The sequence below is a fragment of the Buteo buteo genome, chromosome 2, assembly GCF_964188355.1.
Source record: "Buteo buteo chromosome 2, bButBut1.hap1.1, whole genome shotgun sequence".
Classification (NCBI taxonomy): Eukaryota; Metazoa; Chordata; class Aves; order Accipitriformes; family Accipitridae; genus Buteo; species Buteo buteo.
This window is the reverse complement of record NC_134172.1, coordinates 57,741,595-57,765,402: the sequence shown is the minus strand read 5'-3', so window position 1 is coordinate 57,765,402 and position 23,808 is coordinate 57,741,595. Positions and strand designations below refer to the sequence as shown.

The 23,808-nt window shown below is 39.5% G+C and overlaps 1 protein-coding gene across 1 annotated transcript in view; it reads left to right on the top strand.

Annotated features, from left to right (window-relative positions):
* Window positions 1-23,808, top strand: part of SUSD5 (sushi domain containing 5) — a 43,686-nt gene that overhangs the window by 6,346 nt on the left and 13,532 nt on the right. Inside the window, exons 2-3 of the mRNA XM_075022524.1 lie at window positions 2,089-2,266; window positions 15,200-15,318. Coding sequence (XP_074878625.1) covers window positions 2,089-2,266; window positions 15,200-15,318 — 297 coding nt within the window. The remainder of the gene's footprint in view (window positions 1-2,088; window positions 2,267-15,199; window positions 15,319-23,808) is intronic.

The following is a 23,808-nucleotide window of genomic DNA, read 5'->3' as shown; positions in this document are numbered from 1 at the left end:
ACTAATAGCTGGAAAATAAGGGTTACTGCCATGTCAAACTAACGTTTATGATTTAAGTCAGATGCTATACAAACTTGTCCTATATGTCTTTGATGATGCATCTCAATTCTGACAGTCAAATGGTAAAATATAGAATATGGACAAGTTTTTATTTGGGACAAAGCCTCAATAAAGCATTACACTTAATCCCTGCTTACCTTTATGAACGAAAGTTGTTCTGCAACTTAAGAATGGTTGTTTAAACCCATCATCTTTCTGCTTATATTATATCTTTCCCTGCACCATGCATACCTCACTACGTCTATTCATGGCTTTGGAAACAGCAGCCTACATTAGTCTTGTGCATTATTTGGGACATTTTGCAAGAAGAATCCTGGTGTTTCGGTACTTAGGACTGTAGAAGCTTGCTTTTTTCACTGCTCTGTGTAAATTCCCCTGTTCTAATTACAGTTCATGGTGCTGATTATAGTTGAGAATCAAGAGACAATGTAGTCTAGTGGTTAGGACACTGATCTGTGCTTCTGGGTTGCATTCCTTGGTCAACTACTGTTAACTGCCTGAGAAAATCACTCTGGGTACTCTGAATTCCTGTTCCTTCTCATTGCTGCTTGTCCCAGTCATTTAAATTGCTATCTGCTCAAGTCAGGACGACTTCTAATTGTGCACATGTAGAATTCCCACCAAAGTAGGCATCTTCATCAGGACCCATCTGCGCTCGCTAGCTAATGTAAACACAAAAGACATATTTACTTGAAAGAAACTTTGCAATTTTTGCTGCGAGGACTGTGATCCTTCCAGTGGGTTAAACTGTGCATGGGTGAGAACAGAAAGCGGTGAGGCACAGACCTACCCTGTATCAATCAGTTTCCCATATTTAGGGTTAGATTCAGATTTATCAATTTGTTGAAATAATATGTGGTGGGGGTGGCACTTGGTACAGAAACAGGCTGAATTAGTCTGAAGGATTCCTGATACTGGTCAATATATCCTATGAGTGTGAAGCTAGCTACATAGCAAACACTCAGTATGTGCCGGAAGCTATGCATTCATATAACCACTACCACTAATCTACTTTTGAAATAAGACATACGAAGTGTTAACTGACTGAACAGTGCTTAAAAATTGTCTTCCTGCACCTGCAAGCAACTTCAACCTGTACCTTTGAAATCTAGGAGATACCCTGAGGGATGTTATCTTAAGAAAGAAGAGACTTACAGCAATTTAAATGTCAGCACTGTAAACTGTCTCATCATCTATTTCTTTTTCTTGAGACATCTAGCTAATGTGTTTAGTCCATAACCCAGGAACTGGTCAAGCTTCATTGCCAAAACCCCAACTGCCCTGTTCCCAGTTGCTAAAACCTCTAACTTTCACCCTTACACCTTTCACAGTGTTAGATTAATTAAATTGAAATAAATGGAACTGAAAAGAAAAATAACACAAGAAATTGTTATGCTAAATATGTTCTTATGCTCATTCAAAAAAGCCTTCCATTAAGAAAAAAATTCTATCTTTCCAGAAAGACATGAAAACAAAGTGGCTTTGCAGCAGCATTTAGGAACAAGTTGCCATAGAATTACATCATTTTGACTTTAGAGAATAAGTATAGTTCTATTTCTGACATGGAAGACTGGGTTGCAATACTGGCTTTTAGATTTGTGCTTACTTTATAGATGTAGTTGTTATAATGCAACTGTAAAATGCTTAGTAATGAATTCCAGTGTTAGAGCCTACAGGAGATGTTCTGACTTTGACTATACATGTGCATATGAGAGAGTGTCATGCTTTCTCTCTCCAGATCTTAAGAACAGATCTATAGAGGCAAGACAAGCTTCACATATGGGCTAGGAATGAATAGGGATTTAGCTGTACTTGCTTTTTTGTTGATGAACAAAACTAAGAGAAAAGCTAAGACAAAGATACTTAATGGTGTTGATAAAATTACTCATTCCAAGGAGTAGGTTGCTCATTAAAATGTATTTAGTAAAAGCAAGAAGACTTTATTTGGTGATAAATTGCAATACTTTTGTTGAATATGTATTGAGTACAATACCATGATGAGTGACATGTCCTTTCTTGGTGCTGCAGGGAAAGTGTTTGCGTTTGAGTCCAAGAACAACTCTCAGGGTCTGGATTTAGCTGAAGCCGAGAAGGCTTGTGTTGACCTGAGTGCTCGCTTAGCAACTGCAGAAGAACTGAAGAGGGCTGTTCTGGACTGTTCTTTCGCTGGCTGCACCACGGGATGGCTCGCCAGTGGCTCTACTGGGTAAGGACAACAGCATAACCCTTCCTGAGAAGTATGAATGACACTCGAGCAAGTTTTCCTCCTTGACAAAGAATATTACTGAAAAACACTGGCCACAATTCAAGCACCGTGACATATAGCTAAATATGCCACTCTCCCCACAAAATCAATTTTGTACAGCTAATGTTGCAGGGACACAAATATTTAGCAGTCTCAGATCACATATTTCACAGACCTAAAGCAACTTCCTCTTCCTCTTTCCTTCTGAATTATGTGGTTCCTTTTCACCTGTGCTGAGCCCTAAAGGAGCTGGGAGACTGAGGACACAGTGCTGGAGTTAGAGTCAGTGCTCCCACCGACTCTGTTATTTCCTACTCCATAAGAAGCTCGGCAAATGGAGCTTCTCATGGAAACCACGTATCTGTCTCAGGTATTTACACATGTCTGAATAGACAGTAGGCATGTTTGAATAGGCATGACTTTAGATGTGCTTAGATATGATAACGCACACGTGGTGGAGGGTTTGCTGAGAAAGCTCACCAGGGAACTGTTACTGTCCCTCGATGTGCTGATCTGTATTATTCGACGTAGCTCTGGTGACTGAGCTTTGCCTCACATTACAGATAGCGTTGCAAAGATGTACTGGCCTGCCACAGCCTTGCCAGGAAGCATCGTTGCCTCCATAGAGACCGGTTCAAAGCAGGAATGCACAAGTGTCCTGTAGTTGAAGCCGCTTCCCTCCATTGATCATAATTTCAGGAGGCCAAAGTCAGCCTTCATGAGTACTCTGGAAGTCCCAATGACTTTCAGTGAAAGTTAAGATTTTGAGAACGTATGTCCACATAGGTGCCAGCTGTATGCCAGAAGCAGCATGGCCCTGTTGCCATGCCACTCTGCTGTGGCTGATGAAGGCTTCCCAAACTCAAGCTAACTCAGACTCATTCCAGTCTTGCACAGGTCCAGCTATGTGGCACTGCACTGGGCCAAGCACCTACATCCCAACTGCCCAGTCTCTTCCAAAATGGAAGTCTTCGCAACATGCCTCAGGAACAGGTCGACAGGCTTCATATTTGACAAAGAGACCAAATCACAGAAAATTCAGTTTAAAAAGTAAAACAAAAACAGAATGGAGAAGCTGAGGGTTGGCATGAAAGTCTCGTGTCACTGAAGCTGGGACCATACAGGACTTGCCCAGAAGGAGGATGAGTAGATCCAAAGCCCCTTCTCTCTTGAATCTTTCCTTCATCAGGCTTACCAGCCACAGCCTTAGCGTAATACATATTCATTCTCCTGAGGTGCTTTACAGAGTTCTCATGAATTAGAGGGTAATATCTAATCTATTGTCCATGCTCAACGGTGATAAAGTTTTGTCAAGATACTGTTTCCAAGTTTCCAAACTGTAGTGTATTACTGGATTTTGTGGAAGTTATCAGTTATTTAAGTAAACATTGGTGTTTGTGTATTTTTAGTGATGAAGTTTCCAAAGGACAGAAAATTGCTACTGTTAATGAAGGGTGATATTTAAACAACTTCAAGCAAAAACATCTAGTTCCAGTGATCCTTTTTTTTCCAGGTGAAAAATTGTTTGAAAAATTGTATGTACTTTTGGTCATTAAAAAAAGTCCAGAAATCTCTCAGGATATAAGACAGTGATCTAAACCCTAAAAATTCTATTCCTAAGCCAGCTGCTGAGAGGTCATGCAGGCTGAAGAGCCAGGAAAACTATCCATCTCCAAGAAGTGCATGGCAAAGTTGTTGTACAGGTTCTTTTATACAGCCTCTGTATTATGGAAGTAAGGAATGATGATGAGTAGGAGAAGAAGCCATCCCTTTTTTTATCTAAGCAATACCACTAGTTAGTCCTGAGAGATCCTCAATTAATTACTGCAGGCACTGGAGCAACAACTATTAATAGACCTGTTGTGGACCTATCCCTGAATATCTTCGATATCAAAATCGGATATAGTGATAGTATCATACACATCACACCATGATGATGTGAGAATGTACACATCATCATACCAATGGAAAGGAAAGGAAGATATCTCATCCCTTTCAACTTTCTGTACTCCATTCCTCCAGTAAACCTGTCTTTAATATGGATATCTCTAAAATTTATTTATCAGGAAGGACATTGTGGGGGCACATCAGCATGCCATTGACATGCAGTCACCACATCTGACCTTCACTGGAGAGCTTCACCAGAGAGAATAGTTCTTCAGAGCTGGAATGTGATACTCTCTTCTCTGGGACTATTTTACCCGTGGCTGGGCAAGCACCAGAATGTATGTTACTTGGTTCGCTGAACTGGGTATTTTTGAATCTGGGGAAAACCAGGAAAAGTATAATGCCTAAAAAGGCTACACAGGTTTCACTGTTAGTTAATGCAGCTCTGGAGAAAGAAATGAGCAGTTGAGTGCAAAGTATGCAAATGAGACACAGTTATCCAAGTTGGACAAGCTCAAGTAGAATATAAAGATTTTCAGAGGGATTTAGATGAATGGGCAAAATGACAACAAATGGAGTTCAATGATAATACATGCAGGAGGAATACGCAATCTACTTGAAAATACCTTACAGGGTTCTGATTTACCTCTGTCAGCCCAGGAAAGATATGAGGACATCACTGTGGACATCACAACAAAAACCTCTGTCAAACTGCAGCTGTAGTAAAAACAAAAAACCAAGCAAACAAAGAAGTTGCTAGAGTGCTTATGGAATGGGATGGACAATATGAAAATTACATACATATATATATATATATACACATATAGGTCAGCCTCCTTTGGAATACTATATATATATTACTGTTACCACATCTTGAGAAAGAGACTAAAAGAGGCTCAAAAAAGGGCTCAAGAATAATTAAAGGAATGGAAAAGCTATTAAGAAGAGACTCAGAATACTTTACTAAATTAGTTATTTAGTTTTAAAAATATACCTAAGGTTACCTATTCAATACTTTGGGCATTTACTTAATAAATGGGAACATGACAGCAAGGATAAAGGATAGCTGGTAAACAGAAAAACCTCAATCCACACTCAGCTGATTTAACATGAAGAGGGGAAAGCAGGCTCCACAGCATGCCCAGAAGGTTACAGAAGTAGGGAAAATTATTTCCAAAATAAAGGTCTCTTTTCTGGGCACACCTTTTGTTACTTATCTTGATGGATGTCTACATCTTTGAATCTGATGGCGTGGCCCAGGGAAAGGACTGACCTCCCCACATTTGCCAGGTCCAAAACTGTTCAAGACTTTATAGGTTGGATCTAAAACCTTGGAATCCTCCCAGCAGCTGACTGACATCCAGTGCAGATCACAGAGCTTTAGTCTAATATTCTCCCATATCCTCTTGGACTGTGTACATCAGAAAGGAGACGAATAGGAGGGAACATGATAAAAGAAGTTCCTAATTTCAGGAAGAATGCAGTTTGGTTTGTTTATTTGGTTCCTGGAAAGTATCCCAACCTTACCCCTGAGGAAAATGGATTAGATGTTGGCAGTAGAAGTAAACACAAGCAAATGATATGAGTGATGTCATTACGCTGTTGCAGATTTTCTGACACGCTTCAGTCCTCCTCCCACCAGACTCAAAACTGAACAGGAGTTCTAGCAGACATGTAAGGACTTTTTCACCTCTAGATCAGTTTTCCATGTTCTACACAAGTCAGTGATTTGTTCACTTCTGATGGCTATTTTATGGTCTTAGTGAATAATTACAATCCCACTACTAGTAAATTTATCTATCACTGTTGGCTGTTGTGTCCTTATTATCATTTTTATAGCCAAATCAGGGCCGGAAACCCATGGGAGTTTCTCCTGTTATGACTGAGGCACATCACTGACTCAGCATGAGCATGTTTATATTGCCTGCTCTCTGGGCTATACCTCTTAAATGGGCAAAGAGGACAATTTGGTCTGAAGAACTAGCCCAACTTGGGTGACTGTCAAATTTCTGATGACTCGTATGTAAATGTGGGTCTATATGTAAGTATGCAAAGATTTTGAGATTATAATCCAACATCCTTTGTTGGATCCAGTGAGGTTGTGGCTGCCCAGCTCACTCCAACCTACTTCTTACTGACCCACAGCAGTGACTGTTGCCTCCTCAGCTGTGATGGTAGAGGTGCTTGTCTCTTGTCTATTTTAAGTCAGAAGTGAACAGAGTGGGCAACCAGCTACTAGTTCGGGTGTTAAAAGCCATCGTTCTGCAGAGAGTTATGCTGGTGGAAGAAGATGCCAATCTGCTGGTGGAGATGCTCATGTTGTGCTCTCTAATGCACTTTGGTCCCTGCAAACAGGGCTAGCCCAAGCAGCAGTTCTCGACAAATATGACTCAGTTCAACTGATGTAGGATGGAGATTGCTTAAACAAATAGATCTCTGCCAGCAAATCCAAAGAGACAATAAACTAGGTGGTTTGAGCAGCCTGGGACAGAAAGCTCTTTCACAGGCATAAGGGGATGTTTTTGTCTTCCACTTTCAGTTGTTCTGACCAACCCAATTCGGAGTTCAGGGCTGCTTGCACAAGCAAGTCACTGGCAGGTCCAAGAGCTTGGGAACCTTTAGAGAAGAGCCACTGGCAAGTAGATAGGGCTAAGAGGATAAGGGGTAACTTCTTCCAGCAGCCCAGAAGTAAACCATTTACAAGTCAGTCCTGACATATGTAATTTATAAAGCCTTACACATTGTTACATTTCAGGAAATGAAATGTCGTTAGGCAGGTCTCATTTGTCAGATGACCCCTAATAGCTATTTATACTAAAAATGACACTCTTACGACTTATTTGCGTGTCAGACAAGTGAGTCAGTAAAACCAGCAAGCCATCTGCCAGAATATAAATGAAAAAGGGTGGCAGAGTTCTCTGAAGGGCTCTCACTACTATCTTTGGAATTCAGATGTCATACTGGGAAACCTGGTGTCAAGTCCAGCGCTGGGCAGCATGTTCTGTAGGGTCTTACGTTCATTTCTGGGGTTTTTGAAATTTGGAAAGTGAACATGACACAATTTTTCTTATTATCAGCCCTGTGCACAGAGTATTAGAAAGCAGCTATTTATTTTAGAAATTGTAAGCATCCTCAACAGCTTGTATTAAGATATTCATAGCAAATTTAGTCATTTCCATCACTTTTCTAGGACTGAAAAGCTGAAGCTGTCCTATTCCCTATCCTGTTCTTTATTTGTCTACAAAAGAATGAAGCCGTGTATCCCTTCTGCAAGGGCTTTGAAGCTCTGCATAGACATTCTATTCTATGACAGACCTCCTGCAGGGCTGTCAACCTGTTCCTTTGCATGAAATTGCCCTGGGCTGGTTCCTACCCAGTCCCTGGAGGATTTATTTCAGAGGGGATAACTCTGGAGTAAGCAAGCAGAGTCAGCTAGAAAAAGCCTGGCTGTGGGAGTCAGAAGACTGGTGTTCTTTTCTTGGCTGACCACAGACCAGATGTTTGCTGCTAGGAAAATTACTTCATCTCTATTTTTCCTTCCTTTTGTTAGCTCTTCGGGTTTTGCACTGACTCCTGTTGAATGCTTCTACAGTGTCAAACATAACAGGACCCTCACTGCAGATGACACCAGTGGGAAACGTAATAATAAGACTCAGAAATGACATTTCACAAGACTACCTCCTTCTTTTTCTGCTTGTTGTGTGGGACTTGCCCAGCACCTGGCAGCAGCGTAATAACAGCACATTTCTTGAGAAAGAAAAAAGCAATATCCAAGGAATGAAACAAGGGTCGGTTGCTAACCCTTGCCAGTCCTCTCATCTGTGTGTGTAAGCCCTTGAACTTGTGGGCCCTGTGAAATCTATCCAGGTGTACATGCTATAACAGGCCCACTTGCCTATTTGCAGAGCAGCAGTCCTAATGATATATCAGTTTGGCAACCTCTCTGTTTTATTTCAAGGCTGTGCTCTGCTGCCTGATGATAATGCACATGAATTTGCTCCCAGACATGTGTATGAGGTAGGTCAATTAATTCCCTTCAAAAGAAAAATCCAGATATAACTGACAGGACACGGTCCTATTCAAAATGTTACAATTGCTTATGAAACTGTCTGAGGAGATCTTGCACTCTGAAATGCCTTCATGTCACAAACTCTAGTCCCACAGCCCACAGCTGGTGTCATGCTCTGCTACAAGATGACTTTGTCTCCTCATTGTTTCTTGTCAATCATCTCAGAAAGTCTCATACAGAGAAAAAACAAAGTAATTGTGTTTCAGGAATAGGGATTTCTACATGAAGCTCAGTCAAGAGACTTGAATTTAATGTATGGACATGACCAGTTTACTCCAAGGAATGATATCACTGAGCAATGTGGACATGAGCCACTTTGCATTGGCTTTGGGGGGGGCGGTGCGAAGCTTTTCTTACATGGGCAAAGTGTGACAGCCACAGTTCTGTGAAGCAGAAGAATTTTTTAGAAAATGTGCTTTTTCAGGAAAAGCATCATACAACAGAAAATACATTTTTGTTGTATTATTTTCTAGGACAAGCACCCAAAACACCATCCGCTAAACTGTAGCATCACAGTCCTCAGAGTAGCCATTTATTTAGCTGGGACTCGCACTTTTAAATTGTACTTTTACTGGGAGTTTTTTTTAACAAACTTTGAGGGCTTTAGCAAAACTTTAGCAAACTTTGGCACAAAAGGTAGGGGTATGCTAGTGAAATTAGTTAATGCCAGAAGTTTAGAATTCATTGTTAAGACCAAGGAAAATCACAATATTGAACAGGACAGTAAGCCTGACTTCAGAGATGGTGTAAGAGAAATGGGGCGTGATGTAACAGTATTACATGAAGACTAATAGGAATTTCTGCCTTAAGCTAGCAGTTCAGCTGGAAAAGGCAGAACAGGAGAAAGAGCTGGGTGTAGTCACAGAACACAGTGAGCCTATCGTAAAATAAAGTAACTGCCATAAAACTAATGAAAAAAGGAAATGCAGTCCTCCTAAAAGACATCCAACAGCTCTTCCAGGAGAGAGAGGGCAGTACTGAAGGGCATTGGTGAGATACCACCTGCAATAGTGCAATGTAATTCTTGGCATCCAAGCTCAGAAGGGATGAGTTCAGACTAGGATCAGTCCAAGAAAGCACCCCTCTTATCAGAAGTGATTAAAGGTGATCAGTTTGTTTAGCCTAGCAAAATGAAGAGGGAAAGGGGATACGCTTACTCTTAGCAAATACACAAGAGCGACTAATACCAGGATTTTAACTTGCCAGTTAGTCCTAATGAGGTTGATTTTCTAATTTTCAAAAGAACTTCACATATTTTGCCCTTTTATTACAATCTTTCTAATGTTTTGTCCCATCTGAACCCCTTTTGTCTGAGAATTGAGCTTCTTTGTAAATTAATAACATTCAGCAAATATTTTTGTATTTTTTTCTGAAACCCTTTGGTAACTAATCAATAACATCTGTTCTGAACGCTGTGATTAAAGTGGAGCCCATAAAATGAAACTGGGTAAAACCAACTTTCTAGTGACACTTGACATGTCTCTGAGCACCCAACTAGTCCAGGCCAGGAAGCAACACGATTGTCCTCCACGTGCACTAAGAATGCTCAAATTATACATACATAGTGATATTATAGTAAAATGGCTATATAAAATCTTTCATACTAGGCTACAGTATGAAAATCTGCATGAATGGGCCATATTTATTTAATGAACAGAGGCCTTACTATTTCAGTAGTCGTATGTACAATTTTAAGCACAAAAGGCTGCATTTTGGTGTATATTTTTAAGAATCTAAAGGATATTGGTTCTGCCTTGGTAAGACCTCCTTTTGACATTTCCAGTGGCAGTATTGCTGTTGGAATGTCTTCATGTCACACTTAGCAGCTGCTTTCTTTGGGTCACATCCAGCCAAAATTAGCCTCTATATTTCCCAGTCAATGGACTTTCCAAAGCCCACCTGTGCTCCCCTTCATGACTTTTCAGGGAAATTTTCTTCCCTCCAGTAATAGTGAACATGTCATTTATATTTTATTCCTCATCAGAGCCAGCTTTATAATTTGCAGTTTCCCAAACTACAGAAGGGAAAGACTAAGAATAAAAATCCTCTAGTTTGGCTTCCAGACTACTGATTTTTTTCCTTCACCTAGTTACTGAAACACAAGTGGTAAAGCTGACCCATGAAAAAATTAGCACAGGATATTAAAGATTTATCTTGACTAAGAAAAGTGATGAAGTTTTTAGCTTTCTAATTAGAGGAAGGTTTGTTATAGTCATATTACGTTATGAACCAGACTTTCCCAGTGCCTGAGCTAACACATTGTTGATGATGTTCTTCTGAGTTGAATATATTCATATGCAAGTTCATACTACTATGAATAAATGTCATGAGACCATTCTGACTCAGTTCAGTGAATTTATTGACTAAGATTACAAAACTTACAATCAACTGGCAGATACAGTAGCGACTATAAAACATCTCAGTCCCACCTACTTGTGCTGATGGATCACACTGTCATATAAACTCAGCTGTTAACTCCATATGTTTTAACTTGGGTTTACCGAAAAATTTTCAAGTACTACAAAATTGCTACGTAATTATCTTAGAAAGTAGAAGTACCAGTGGATACTACTATAAAGAAAATTTATAGTTTATATATAAATATTATGTTTATTATATATATCTTTATTATGCATGCATATATACAACATATAAAATTAGATATCATTACTATGGATTGAGTATATCATTATGATATATTTAATAATATATATTACATAATGGCATATTATGGCATATTGTGAAATAAATACTATTCATGCCAGCTTTTCTGCTATTTCCTGCTTTGAACTGAGCAATTAGAAGTGCAAAATGTACCAATTACTCATTGGTTACATAATAGATTAGAAAAAATTTAACCAGCACAAGAGTAAGTGGATGGCTTCTAGGAAGTCTGGTTCATACCTTATTGTGCTATGTATTAAGTTTTCTCCTCATGTGTGCACATGATAAATGCAATATCGGAGTCATGGCACAGGAAAGCAATGATCAGCTTGGCTAACCCCGATCTTTCTTTCAGGGTAGATACAGAGGAAGGACTGTTAATTGTTCTTACTTGGATGAATCATATCGTGCAGCAGGAATTAAGCTGAGGTTCAAGATATTGCAAAGTCTCTGTGGTTTCTTGTTTTCGCACTTGAGAGGAGAAGAGGCATCATGAAGCAGGTTGTCCTTCTAGGCTGGGTAGCAGTGGACTGAGAAGATTTTCAGTAGTTTTTGGCTTGGCTTGTCAAGGAACCAAAGGAGACACCATCAGGCACGCTCCCACTTTCCATCAGAGTGCAGGGGCTGTTGTCAACACCGCTAAAACCCCTCCTTTCCCAACTGTATTTTTACCTTACTGACAGTATATGGTACTTACGTGGTCTATAGTGATAGTGTATGTGCTTGATTTTTATGCTGTGATTGTGAGTTCATGGCCATGTAAGAGTAATTTTCAGGGATGCATGAAACTTTCAAGCAGATGTGTATTAAATATAGAGGATTATTATGGATGATCTGCAGTCTGAACTCAGTATGTTTCTTCTGAGCATGTCTACTTTCATCAGAGATCTCCATAGAAGGAAAAATGAAATTGCATCTGTTTCTTAAATACAAGGTACAAAATCATGCATTACACTGCTCTAAGAATGAGATTACAATGTATGCCAAGATGAGTAATGAGCAAGTCTGTTTAAGTTCAACTATTACATGAAAGTAGCAATAAATAGAATTAAAGTTCCATGCATGACTATGTTCTCCTAAATGGCTGGGTAGGTGGATGTATCCCTAAAAAAAGTATAAAGTTTATGGCATTCTCTCAACCATGATGCATGCCCCAGTGCAACAATTCAAAATAGTAAAGAAACGAACTAGGTGACACATTTCTACAAGCTTTCAGTGGGGTGCTGGAAAGAGTAGGAAATATAAATTTTTGTTTCTTATTTCAGCATGGCAATGCTGCTGCTGAAGAAATTTTAAAATATGTTGAATTCTGAATTGATAGCCATTTTTCGGTCCTCAAATGAAAAATGTAACAAAGTTAAAAGCATCAAAACCTGCCTTTTAGAACTGAGACAAAAGTGTACCTATGTATTTAATCTATAATTATAGATGAAAACCTAGCATTTTAGGATTTAGGAAAACATATACCCACCCTCAAGAACTCAGAGAAAAGAGACTATCATTGTATATTTTTAGTCATACCTGGAGTCCTACTGACTGCAAGGAGACTATTTCTATGCCAAAGGCATTGCAGATCTGATCATTAGACCCACTACTGAGAAATGCTGAGCGCTCTTGAAGCTCCTTTCAGCTGCGGTAATAACAGCTTACTGAAGATGTTTAAAGCTTGCAGCATGGAGCTCATGGTAGGAAACCACTGACAGAGAAGGAGGAATGGGAGAGATTAAATAGATTTTTTTTTTCTTCTATTTTTTGTATGTGTACAAGATGTGATTTCTTTCATCTCAGCATAATTACTTTAGAATGTTTGCAATTTTAATCAGATCAATTTTAATATGACAAAAATCCCATTTAAAGTCCTAAACAGAAGATTAACCAGGGCCTAGTCTGTTGTAGGCAAAAAAGAAATAGACAGGAAGAGCAATTTTTAAACTTGATGTAGGAAAAAACGCTTAGGGAGAAACACATTTAAAAAATCTTAGTATCATTTAAAGCCTTTCTTTATGTATAATGTTAAAAATATATACAAGATACACGTTTGTAAGTTTGGTCTCATTGCAGCTAAGAAATGCTCTTAAGATTAATTAACTAATCAATATATTTTATTAACTACAAACTTGCAATTCACTGTACCATACTTGGAAAAAAAAGTAAGAAAAACTTGCTCTTCAAATACACAATGTTACATGTGAGCCAGGTATCTTGTTTTGGAGATGACTTGAATGTACTAAGGATTTGTCACCCACAGACAACTTTTTAGCCTACTGAAGAAATTATAAAGAAATTACAGTGCTTTGGGCAGAAGCAAAATATATTGGCTAGAAATTGGAATTAGAAATCAGAGAATTCAAGATAAGATTTTCAAAAGTGGCTTCCAAGTATAAGGAATTTTATTCCTTGATAGAGCATAGAAAGTAATGTGGCCTGATTTTCAGAGACCAGAATTTTATGATGGCAACAATCTTCAGAACTGTCTTTTTTTTTAAGAGAATCTCAAGTCTTAAGTACACAATTACAGACAAAAAGCACATATTTTTAAAGACATGTCAGTATCTGTCCACTCAGTGTTGCAAGGCATAACTGATCTGGTACCTGAGTGAGTAATTATTGGAAAGATTAAGGTGGGTAAGTCACTTTTTGAAGGGAGGCATAACTTTTATTCACTTAGGCCTTGTAAGACCTAGTGGAACAATACCTGAATACATACAAAAATTTTCTAATTGATTGCCTGATTCTCCCAGTGATCTGAATTCAATTTGGCATATCAAGTGACTTTTATCTAGGTGCCTGATTACTGACTTAGAGGACTCGGACTTTAAATGCATTAAATTCTGAGAACTTGATTTTAAAATTCTATGGACAATATTGTACTGCAAGTGACCCCACAAAAAATCAAGGGCTGTTTTCCTTACAAAAGAATCATACTCAATTTGAAATCATGAAGGGGCTTTTAGTAGGGAATGACATGATGTCATTTTCCAGAGCAGAAGTGTGGCAGGAACCATTCTGGTACATATGCATGACCACCACCATATGGCTTTTTTCATGTTGCTTTTTTTCGTTTATATTAAAAGAACATTAAAGTTGCATATTTAACTGCTCAAAAGCTAACACAGGCCAGAATGAAGATGGTCTGTACAATGATAACTCAGCCCACTTGTGTAAATCAATTGTTATACAGTATTTAAGTGCATGATCAAATACTGGGTTTCCACTGGATCTTTTCCACACTCAGTGAATGGGCAGTTAGTCAACATTTATTTTATTCTCCAAATTGAGTGCGGGACTGACAGCAAAATTGATGGCATTGCACAATACAAAATGATAAATTTCCTCCACTGGAAGGATTCCTGTGTGGAAAGCATTTTTTTCTTGCTTTCACTAGAATAGCTGACCATGCAACACTTCTACAGACCTGCTGTCCACAAAAAATAAAACACACCCCATTAATATCCAGCTGCAAAAATTTGGGCTGAATTCACTTTCCCAGCCTTTGTAACCTTCAGTAACAGTAAAACCAGTGTTTTCCACAACAAACTGTCTTCTATTTGTTAGTTCTAAGCAGCCAGTACAGCTGAGAGAAGAGATAATTAGTAATCTCTTCCCTCATGTTCAGCATCTACAGAGTTGTAAAACCAAACACAGATTTATTACCTTTGTTCAAGTCTATGAAGGGCAACAGGGTAGATTAGGTACTGCTGAGTACCAAACCAGAAGAAATGGAGTTACACACAGGTGTGGAGTTACTGTTAAAAAGAAGAGAGCAGTTTTTCTTCCAAGAACTCAAGATTAATTTTCTGAGCTTGCCTGTGTTAGCTTTTGAGCAGTTAAATATGCAACCTTAATGGTCTTTTAATGTAAAATGCTAATGATTTATAATCTTTCAGATCAAATCTTGAGTTTTGTATTCATTTTTACCCAGGCGCCATTGGTGGAAATCTGTATTGCTGGAATGTGAGAGTAAAATGTGGCCTTAAATACTCTGGGACTTGGTCTGATGTTTAGAAGTGTTACTGCATATAATAAGATAAACATTCTTTATTGCTTCCTATGCCTTGAACTGATCTGCAGCAAACATTTTTTTAATTACTTCTAATTCTCCCTCAGCTTTTTTCATAGATCATCTCACACTAATGCCTTATGTGCCAACTCTTAAACAGTAAAGCTGAGGCTAACGCCTGTCCACTGTGATAAAAGATCTCCAAATTTCATCTGCATGTACAACTCCAGAAGATTTCTGATTATTTTTTTCTTCTTCTTCTTCTTTATTTTAGGACAATTATATGCAGAAAGACGGGCAGCAAACAGCAGAGCGTGAAAGCCATTGATGTTAAAATTGAAACCGAGCCCTTTGTGAATGACCAATATGATGCTTTTTGTGTAAAGGATGAAGGTCAGCACTGATATATTATTAAAATAATGCACAGTCATCGCTGTCTTGCAACATTAAAAGTTTTGCCTTCAATTTTTCTACTGCTGAGAGGCAAAGAGGGAATATTAAGGAATAAATCATTATAGTAATCGCCCGCTAAGTGAGCCAACTGCACTAGCAAAGACATTGGTTGCAGGAAATAAATTGCATTATCTTTTGTCTTTGCTGCAGTTTAGCAAGTTCAAACAGCACTACTGATCTGGAAGAACCCATTTTGGTGTTCACAGAACATCATTTATGGAAAAGAATATATCTGGCACGAATACAGCTGAGATGCCTGAAGCATCTCCCATTCTCAGCACTGTTAACTGAATGTAACTCAGAAAGCTGACTCCCAGACGCAAAACACCACACTGTTGCATACCTATCAGTATACAACATTTGTATACAAATAACTTAATTGCCTCCATTTTAGTTTTGTTTGTTTTGTTTTGTTGGGGTTTTTTTTTGTTAACAAGTGTAGACCAGCCCGCTACGGACTCTGATATATCATGGATGATTCTGAAAACTAAATTATTTCCAATTTAAGTTGATGCTTAAACTTTTTGATATTGAAATGCCAGAACCCACAAGCAAAGATGGATTCTGAAAGCACAAAGTAAATTGTTACTGATAGGCAGGGTTGCATAAAGAAGTTTGGGAACCCCTGAAAGAGATTGTTGATGTCCGCAGTGAAGTTTCGCATCTCATTTCCAAGAAAAGCAGGGGCAAGCAGATGGCATTTACTGAGAAACGATAAGTTCACAACACAGGGGAGCATTTTGATAAACAGTCAGTGACAGCAGTGGGAATGAAAATATGGTTGAAGTGAAATGTGGCAGAGGTGATGCATATTTGATGTGCGCCCAGTCATCCAAAAATCACAGAGTTTGACCATCCTCTCAAGTAACCCTCATGATATCAACGCCAGGCTCCGTGCTGCTATGAGCGATGCCAGCTCCGTCACCCGGTTGCTAATGTTGTCACACAAGCACCTTTGTGCTTTCTTCCATGCTGCTCCTCACATATAGGAGCAGCTCCCTGTAAACATCTGCAAAACTCTCTCATTGTCTTCCTTCAAATCTCTCTTTTGTCACCATCCCCCCCTCGAGAAAAACCTTGCGGTGGGTGGGACAGCTGTGGGATGTTGAAATCATTGCTCTGGCCACTATTGTTCCATTGTGCCCTTGTGCTCCCCTGTCTCTCTCCACCTGCTGCGTCTGAGCTTACACGTAGATGCTGGATTTCGGGGAAGGAACTGCATTTGCCTTTTGCATTTGGTCACTGCTCGTGGTAAAAGTGAAGCTAAGAACATAGTCTGAGAATGCTTGTTGGAAAGGAGTACTACACAGGACTCAGAAACTGCATACTTAAAACTCAGGGGAAAATTTGGATCTTTTGCAAAGAAGAGACAATTGATGAACATGTTTTGTACAAGGCAGGGAGTTTCCTGATGACAGAATGGGATGATCATGCCAATGCACTCACCAAACAGTCCTTACACAGAGAAACATTTCTGGATGACAATAAGGTCCCCTCTTCTTTAAATATATAAAAAATGTTGGAGGCAGAGTCAATGTTTGAATAGAAAGGCTTAAGCGAAGTTGTGTGGCAAAGCCTAGTCTGTAGTTGGTATGAAAAGACCAAAGTCCAGAAAGGAAACAGCCTTAACATGCAAGTGTAGCACACAATAACACACAGGCCAGCACAAAGCAGTTGACTGATGGAAGAACATCCTACACCTCAGGGATGCCGCTTTCAGTTTGGGGAAGTAAGTATCCAGTAATAAGCAGCAACAACAAACCCTGCAGCACAGACTCAGACAGAGCATATCTGTTCTGCTGGTTTGTACACATGGCTAATATCTACGCGTCTAAGTTATGATGAATGAATTGTTTCTTACTTGAAACCTCCTGAGTATTTTTTTTCTTTTAGAAAAGTGGACACTGCTTTTAATTGATACAATTTCAACTATAATACAGTAAAACATTAGTATTCGGACCTGTGTATTGAAATCAAGGACAAAAAGCAAGTTGTTTTGCCCTGCCCAAAATCCCAGGTTTCTTACAGTGAGACCTGTGTCCCCATACACAATAACCGCAAGCCCTTTTGTTTCTTCCATATCCATCCAACCAATAATCTGCAGTCCCATATGAAATTAATTGGTTTCTTTCTCCAGTATTTCTTAACCTCACCCTTTACCCATCATCTCCCCGCCTTTGGGACACTCTCAGCTCCTTGCCGGGTCCGGGCATGGCTGGCTGGGCAGGGGCGGCACGTGTTGTGGCTGCCTTGGAGGTATGAATACGCTGGTTTGTCCATCCATATGCAATGCCGATCGGCTGGCCAACACTGCCTGTGGGGACGCTTGTAAAAGCTGAGTCTGACCTATGCCCATCCCAATGGAAAAGACGCCCGGCTTTGGCTCTTTCCTATTTTAAACTCATCTTACCAAAATGAGCAGACACTTAGCAGCTTTCCCTCTTTGTCAGACTTGGCTGAGATCAGGCAAAGGCTCGGACAGACTGACAGGTTGAGGACTGACAGAGGGAACAGTCACATCAGCCTTCTCTTCTTCAGAAACTAAGTTGATTATAGTAACTCTTCACAACTCTATTTTAGAGTTGTGCAAAGGGCATCTCGAACCACCATGAAACTTCTAGTAAAAACCATCACAAAATTCCCTTCTTAGGCCTTGATTTATAATTAATCTTTATTCAATTAACATTTAGCATGTGAATGAGTTCAGTTGAATTGCTTTAGCATGCACCTCAGCATGCCTCAACAGTCGGGGCAGCGGGCAGATGCTAGCAAGAACTCTGGGTGTGCTTACAGGATTAGGCTTTTACAAATAAAAATCCTGAAGAGAGAGACCTTTTTTTTTTTTTTTTTTTTTGTGCTTCTGAAATGAATTTTGTTCTGTACACACAGAAGAATCACAGCAATCTTTGATACTGAGTTATGTTTTACAGGGAATTCGTACTAAGAGTTATGTTTGATAGGGAGAGATGTAGCTGTAATGTTTTATGAATGCTGTGAGTATAGCTGCTGTTTTTGCAGTACAGAAAAATGTGTCTTCTCAGTTTCTTGTAAACAAATGTTTTATGCAGCGGTGAGAGTGAGGAAGAAAACTCTGTACCAGCTCAGGATCTGCTGAGATCAGAAAATTTTCTCTTAGCCCTGAGTGCAAAAAATCACCTAAAAATGTATTGGAGTCTGCCTATTCTGAAAATGGAGTATCACATGTAAGTCAGATCTGGACCGCAGAGTGTGTGTTTATTCTCTATTAAAGCTCATAAGAAAATGCCCCAAAGAATAAAAGAGATAAAGCAAGAAAAACAGAAAGCTGGAATTTTTCCTACCAGTCTTTTTTTTTTTTTTGGAGGACCACATACCATTCAATTTCATATATATATATATATATATAATCCTCTCAGTTCCCTTTCTTGTATTTTTTTAAATGCAACAAAGGAAAGATCTCTTTGTTAATAGCTCCGAAGTTTTACTGGTTTTTTCTTTTAGTGACCCACTGATATTTACAGGCAACAAGATCTCTATTCCATATGGCTTTGATTTGCTGCCACCACAGAAAAACTAAACAGGCAGCAACTTGTAGTAGCATACAGCATAAATGCAAATCAAACTTTGTTAAACATGACTGCTGGTTCCAGATACCCATCAAAGCTTGATGGCTTATGTACATATTTCAGTTTGCCTTTTTCAGCAGTAAGAAAAACAGAAATTAGTGTGTTCTTTACAGCAAATATATTAAATGTACTTTACAAGAGCAATCAAACTGCAATTTGCTTTATGTAGTATTTGGACCATTTCTTTGTATTTGTCATGCTTTGCTGTGGATATGAAGTTTTTCATTTTTTCATTGCTACAGCTTTCTTTTCCAGAGCTTTGCATATAGCTGACTGAATTTCCAGCTACCTGGTGATGTCATTTAAACGAATAAATTCTTACAAGCCCTATCTGATGAAAGAGGTATTGGCATCCTAACATTGGTAGCTTACAAGCAGCACTTATATTGGCTATGATTGAGTTTTGGTTCTTTGTACTCCATTTGTACTAAGTATTTTTATCCAAAAAGAAAAATTCCATGTACTTCAGTGTCTCTGCAATCAAGAAGTAAAACAAACATCCACACTCATCATTCATAGGGCTGAGTGTTAAGAGTTGCATTTTCCAATTTCTTAATGGCAAGATGACATCCTATAAATTCCAGCGGTCTCTCTGGAAAAACTCTGCTGAATTGGATGGTTGTAACAGGGGATGTTTTATGTCAAAGGCGATGTTTCATGTCAGTTTTCAGAGCATGGTACACAGTTAAATTGGCAATTGTAGATAATCAAATTTCAGTAGATTCCCAGTTCTGCCAGGTGGTGTAGAAGCTGAAGTCTGCATCTTTTTCATGTTGATGGTGTTTTTTTGCATTGATCTTAGGCTGTTTTTTCTGTAGACAGTATTTTATCAAACATATCAAAAAAATCTATACAAACTGATGGGACACACTTGTAGTTTAAATCAAGAAGATGCTTCTGGAGGAATCTGGGTTGGGGAGGAGGGGTGCTGTGTTCTTAAACTTACTTGTGTCGACTCTTTGCCGGAAATCACCTGTCACAAACTCCTTTCCACACATGGTTTGGAGTTAAAGTTACTCTTCAGAGGGGCCCTAATTCCTAAAAGCCAATCATGACTGAATGTGCTAATTCAATTAACAAGAGGCGTCTTCAATCCCTTGTAAAAAATAGTTACTGAGTCTCTGCAAAGTCTGTAACCAGAGTCATCTCTAGCCCTAACGTATCTATGCTCAACACCTATCTTTGCTGTGCCACATATTCCCATTCAGTTGTCAGATGTTGACTCCATCCTGATTTCTACCCATGTATATTGAGTTCTTTATTGATAGTGGTGGTGATTTTTCACTCCAGGAGACAGTGTCTACCAAATTACTGCTGACATGAGGATCTTCTGTGTACTTCAGCATTGCCTTATATCTGTGCTGTGCTGTGTCTCTGTGTAACCCAGTCCATCCTTGCTTACTGGAGGTCAGCCATCAAGGTATGGAGCCCTGTTAGGTGTTTGGCCTCACTGTCAATATGTGACAAACTCAGGGAGGATCATGATGTCCAGAACCGGATTCCAAGTTTCCAGGTTTGAGATGTGACCTCGCACACAAGCAGGCAGAGCATGGGATCTGCTGGATGGGGCCCGAGTATCAAGCACATCAGGCTCTTCTACTGGGAAGCATGCATTGGGCTCATTTTTTAGCAAGCATGAAGAAAATATGCTGGTTTGTGGGAGGATAGATGAGGGGAAAAGCAGTGCTGCAGACGAAGAGTTCAGCACTGGAGGAGCCCCATCCTCATCTACCAGCGTCACCACTCCAGGCAACCCCTGTGGTCGCCTTAACAAAGAGCACTACTGTTCCTCTACATGACAAGCTGCTGCCAACACACCCCCTGTCACGCTTCGTGGCCCAGATCTGCCTCCTCTCTTCCAACAAGAAAATGGCCTGAATGCCAGCCCTGAGCACAGGCTGTTGTTCCAAACAAGCCCATGCTTTTCCAGCTCCTGGTAAAAAGGCTGCAGACAAAAACCTGAAGCCTGTCCCCAGAAGTGGCTCAGTGTGATGAGCTGCTGTGCCAGTGTCACTTCTGTACGTGTACCAGAAAGAACAGGTTTGGCAAAAGGCTGAGCAGGAATTGTCATAGCAACTGAGACTGCAGCAGGATGAGGATCTGTAAGATGCTGCAACCCAGAAAATTCCTGTACATCTTACACAGGAGAGGATGGCAGCAAAATGGATGTAGGAACTAGAGTATGTCTTTGCAGGGTATCAGCTTTCACTTATGTTTGTCCGTGCTGTCACTCAATATGCTCTGCAGCAAAGACGTGACCTTACAAAGTCTCATATGAGAGAGTCAAAAGTTCCCCATACAGTGTTCATCCATGAACGTCTTTAAAATCTCTGCTTTTCTTCCTATTCACACTTCAGCCAGATCTCTCTTTCAGGATCTCATTTCAGGATCTCTCTGTTACCACATCTGTTGCCAAATTTTACAGTAAAGCTCCCTTCAGCTTTCTTCTTTCCTGGAAGGTTAGAATGTGCTTTTTGAATGTGTTTGCCATATTTAACTAATGTAAGTGTTACTTTTCTGCTTCCTCTGGCTACAGGATTAAGAAGCAAGGCTTTGTAGATAAGAATACCCCCTGATATATAATTGTCCCATATAGCCTTGGGATCAATACTTCCCTCAGAGCAGATACACAGTTCCCATTTGTACTGATGGAAGTAGCTACATAAATAAAGTACATGAAATGCAGGGCTCTGTAGCTTTCCTATGAGGCAATAAAATATTTTTTTATTCCTTTCATCCACATCAATCTCTATTCATCCAACCAGTTCACAGGAAAGGCATTAGCTGCTAACTGCTCCTCACTTCCTCGGATGCCAAGCCTCCATAAGACCGTACATAAACTGCGCTTTGTGTAGCCTCAAGAGCTTGTTTTTTCTGTCACTGTGTGTGTGCATAACTCCCACTAACTTCTGAAGGTGTTAGGCAGTATATATGTATGTGTACAGTACGGAGAATAGACTTCAAAGCTTTGACTTCAGTAGAGTGTCCCTTAAATTAGTGGCAGATGTTTTTCAGCATACCCATTTGAGAAGTGGTTAGCCAGGTCTATCAGACAATTTCTAAAAACTTGATCCAAAAGAACTTTCACAGAGCATGGATGTTTATTGTAGGATTTTAATTTCACTACAAGGTAAACAACTGGCAACATAAATACATCATATTTCTAAATAAACATGTATTTACCTACGCCTGGGTCAGAAGTGGGTAGATGATGGGAAAAGCTGCAGCCAGGACTCACAAGGATCTTGCAGAATGTCCCTGGGGCAAAAGCAGGAAAGCCTGAGCTTTTGCAGAAAGTAGAATGAAAAAAGCTTTTCTGTCAAAACTATTGCCCATTGAAAACACTGGACATGAACTGGTATCAATGGAAATGTTGTTTGTAAGATCTTGTGCTGATGCTGTCCTAATAGTAGATGCTAGCAAAGTAGCAAGGGTGCTCTCTGAAGATGTTTCTTCTTCTGCATGTTTCAGAGCATAGTCACTTTTTCAGCTTCCAAACAAAAGTCTTCCCGAGGAACATAATCTTTGCTTAGCCAACTAAGTAATTAGGTTTTTGTACCAAGGCAAACTGTTTCAACAGGAGAGATCAATACTAGAGCACAGACCTGGCCCTAAGTTTCCCTTATCCCATATAATTACCAGAACTCCTGAGCTATTACCTATTAGCCTTTTCATTTTTGGTTGTTCTGTATCAGGACAAAAGCAGGTTTTGAATCTTCAGTTACTTTGGCAAGTGGAACAGTTGTTTTGTCTTCTACAGTCAATAAGGGCTCTAGAACCACTGAAAAAAATCCAAGATTTGAGAAAGAATATAGAAGTGTTGATTTATACCAACACTGCACACTTTGTCCATTGGGTTTCTTGGTAAAATCATGTTTTTTCATTACAGGTTGTTTGTTTGTTTTGTTTTTCTGTAACAAAGAGATGTCTATTCCAAAAGAGACTGTAAAAAATCTGGAGGAAAAGGGAACATGGCAAACCTCTCTTGAAGAGCACTTCTGAGAGAGGAAGACTTTTGAGAGAAGAGAAACCGCAATGCCTAGAAGTTCTCTAGAAGATTTTGACCCACCTTGTTCACAATAGGCAAGATTGTTCAAACCTGAAAAAGAGAGCTAAAATTCAGTTTACTGATATTGGGGATTGTCTGTCTGTCTCCTCTCTGCACTTCTTTCATGCAACAAAAAACTCAAATCAGTTTTGTTATTGTTTATAGTAATTTTTGCTTCCTGGCTTTTAGTGCTGTCAGCAGAAATATTATCATACATCTTGTTAGACTTTATATCCTGATAAATTTAGCTCTTCAGATTCTCACAGAGACCAGAGCTATGTTACCCCCCTGGGTGTTGTTAAGTTGAAGAGCACAAGTCACCCTTTATTTTAGGGTGTCTCTAACCTAAAATAGGGGAAATTTGAGTATCTGGGAAGAAACTTTTGATTTTGAGTATGACTAGAATATTAGAGAGAGTCTGAAAAATGACTGGCATCCACCTGGACCTTTTCTTTCTGTGAACATGGACTGGGTCATTGCTCAGTCTCTGCCTGCTTGCTACGGTGTAGTAGACATTAAAGTGCTGGTCTTAAACAATTTCACAAGGTTTTCTGCAGTTCAGAAAAATGACTGTGTCCAAGCTTTTGCTTTCCAGTCCCAACCTACCCAAGCCTTTGTTAGCCTTTGTAGAAGAAGGCAGAGAAGACAGCTGTAGCTTGATGGCCTGGGCCGATTTGTCGGAAACAAAGCCCCTCTAGATGCATTACTGTCACACATCAATAAATCACAGTTACCACATCACAGTTATAGCCCAATATATACCTTCCCAGGTACAGC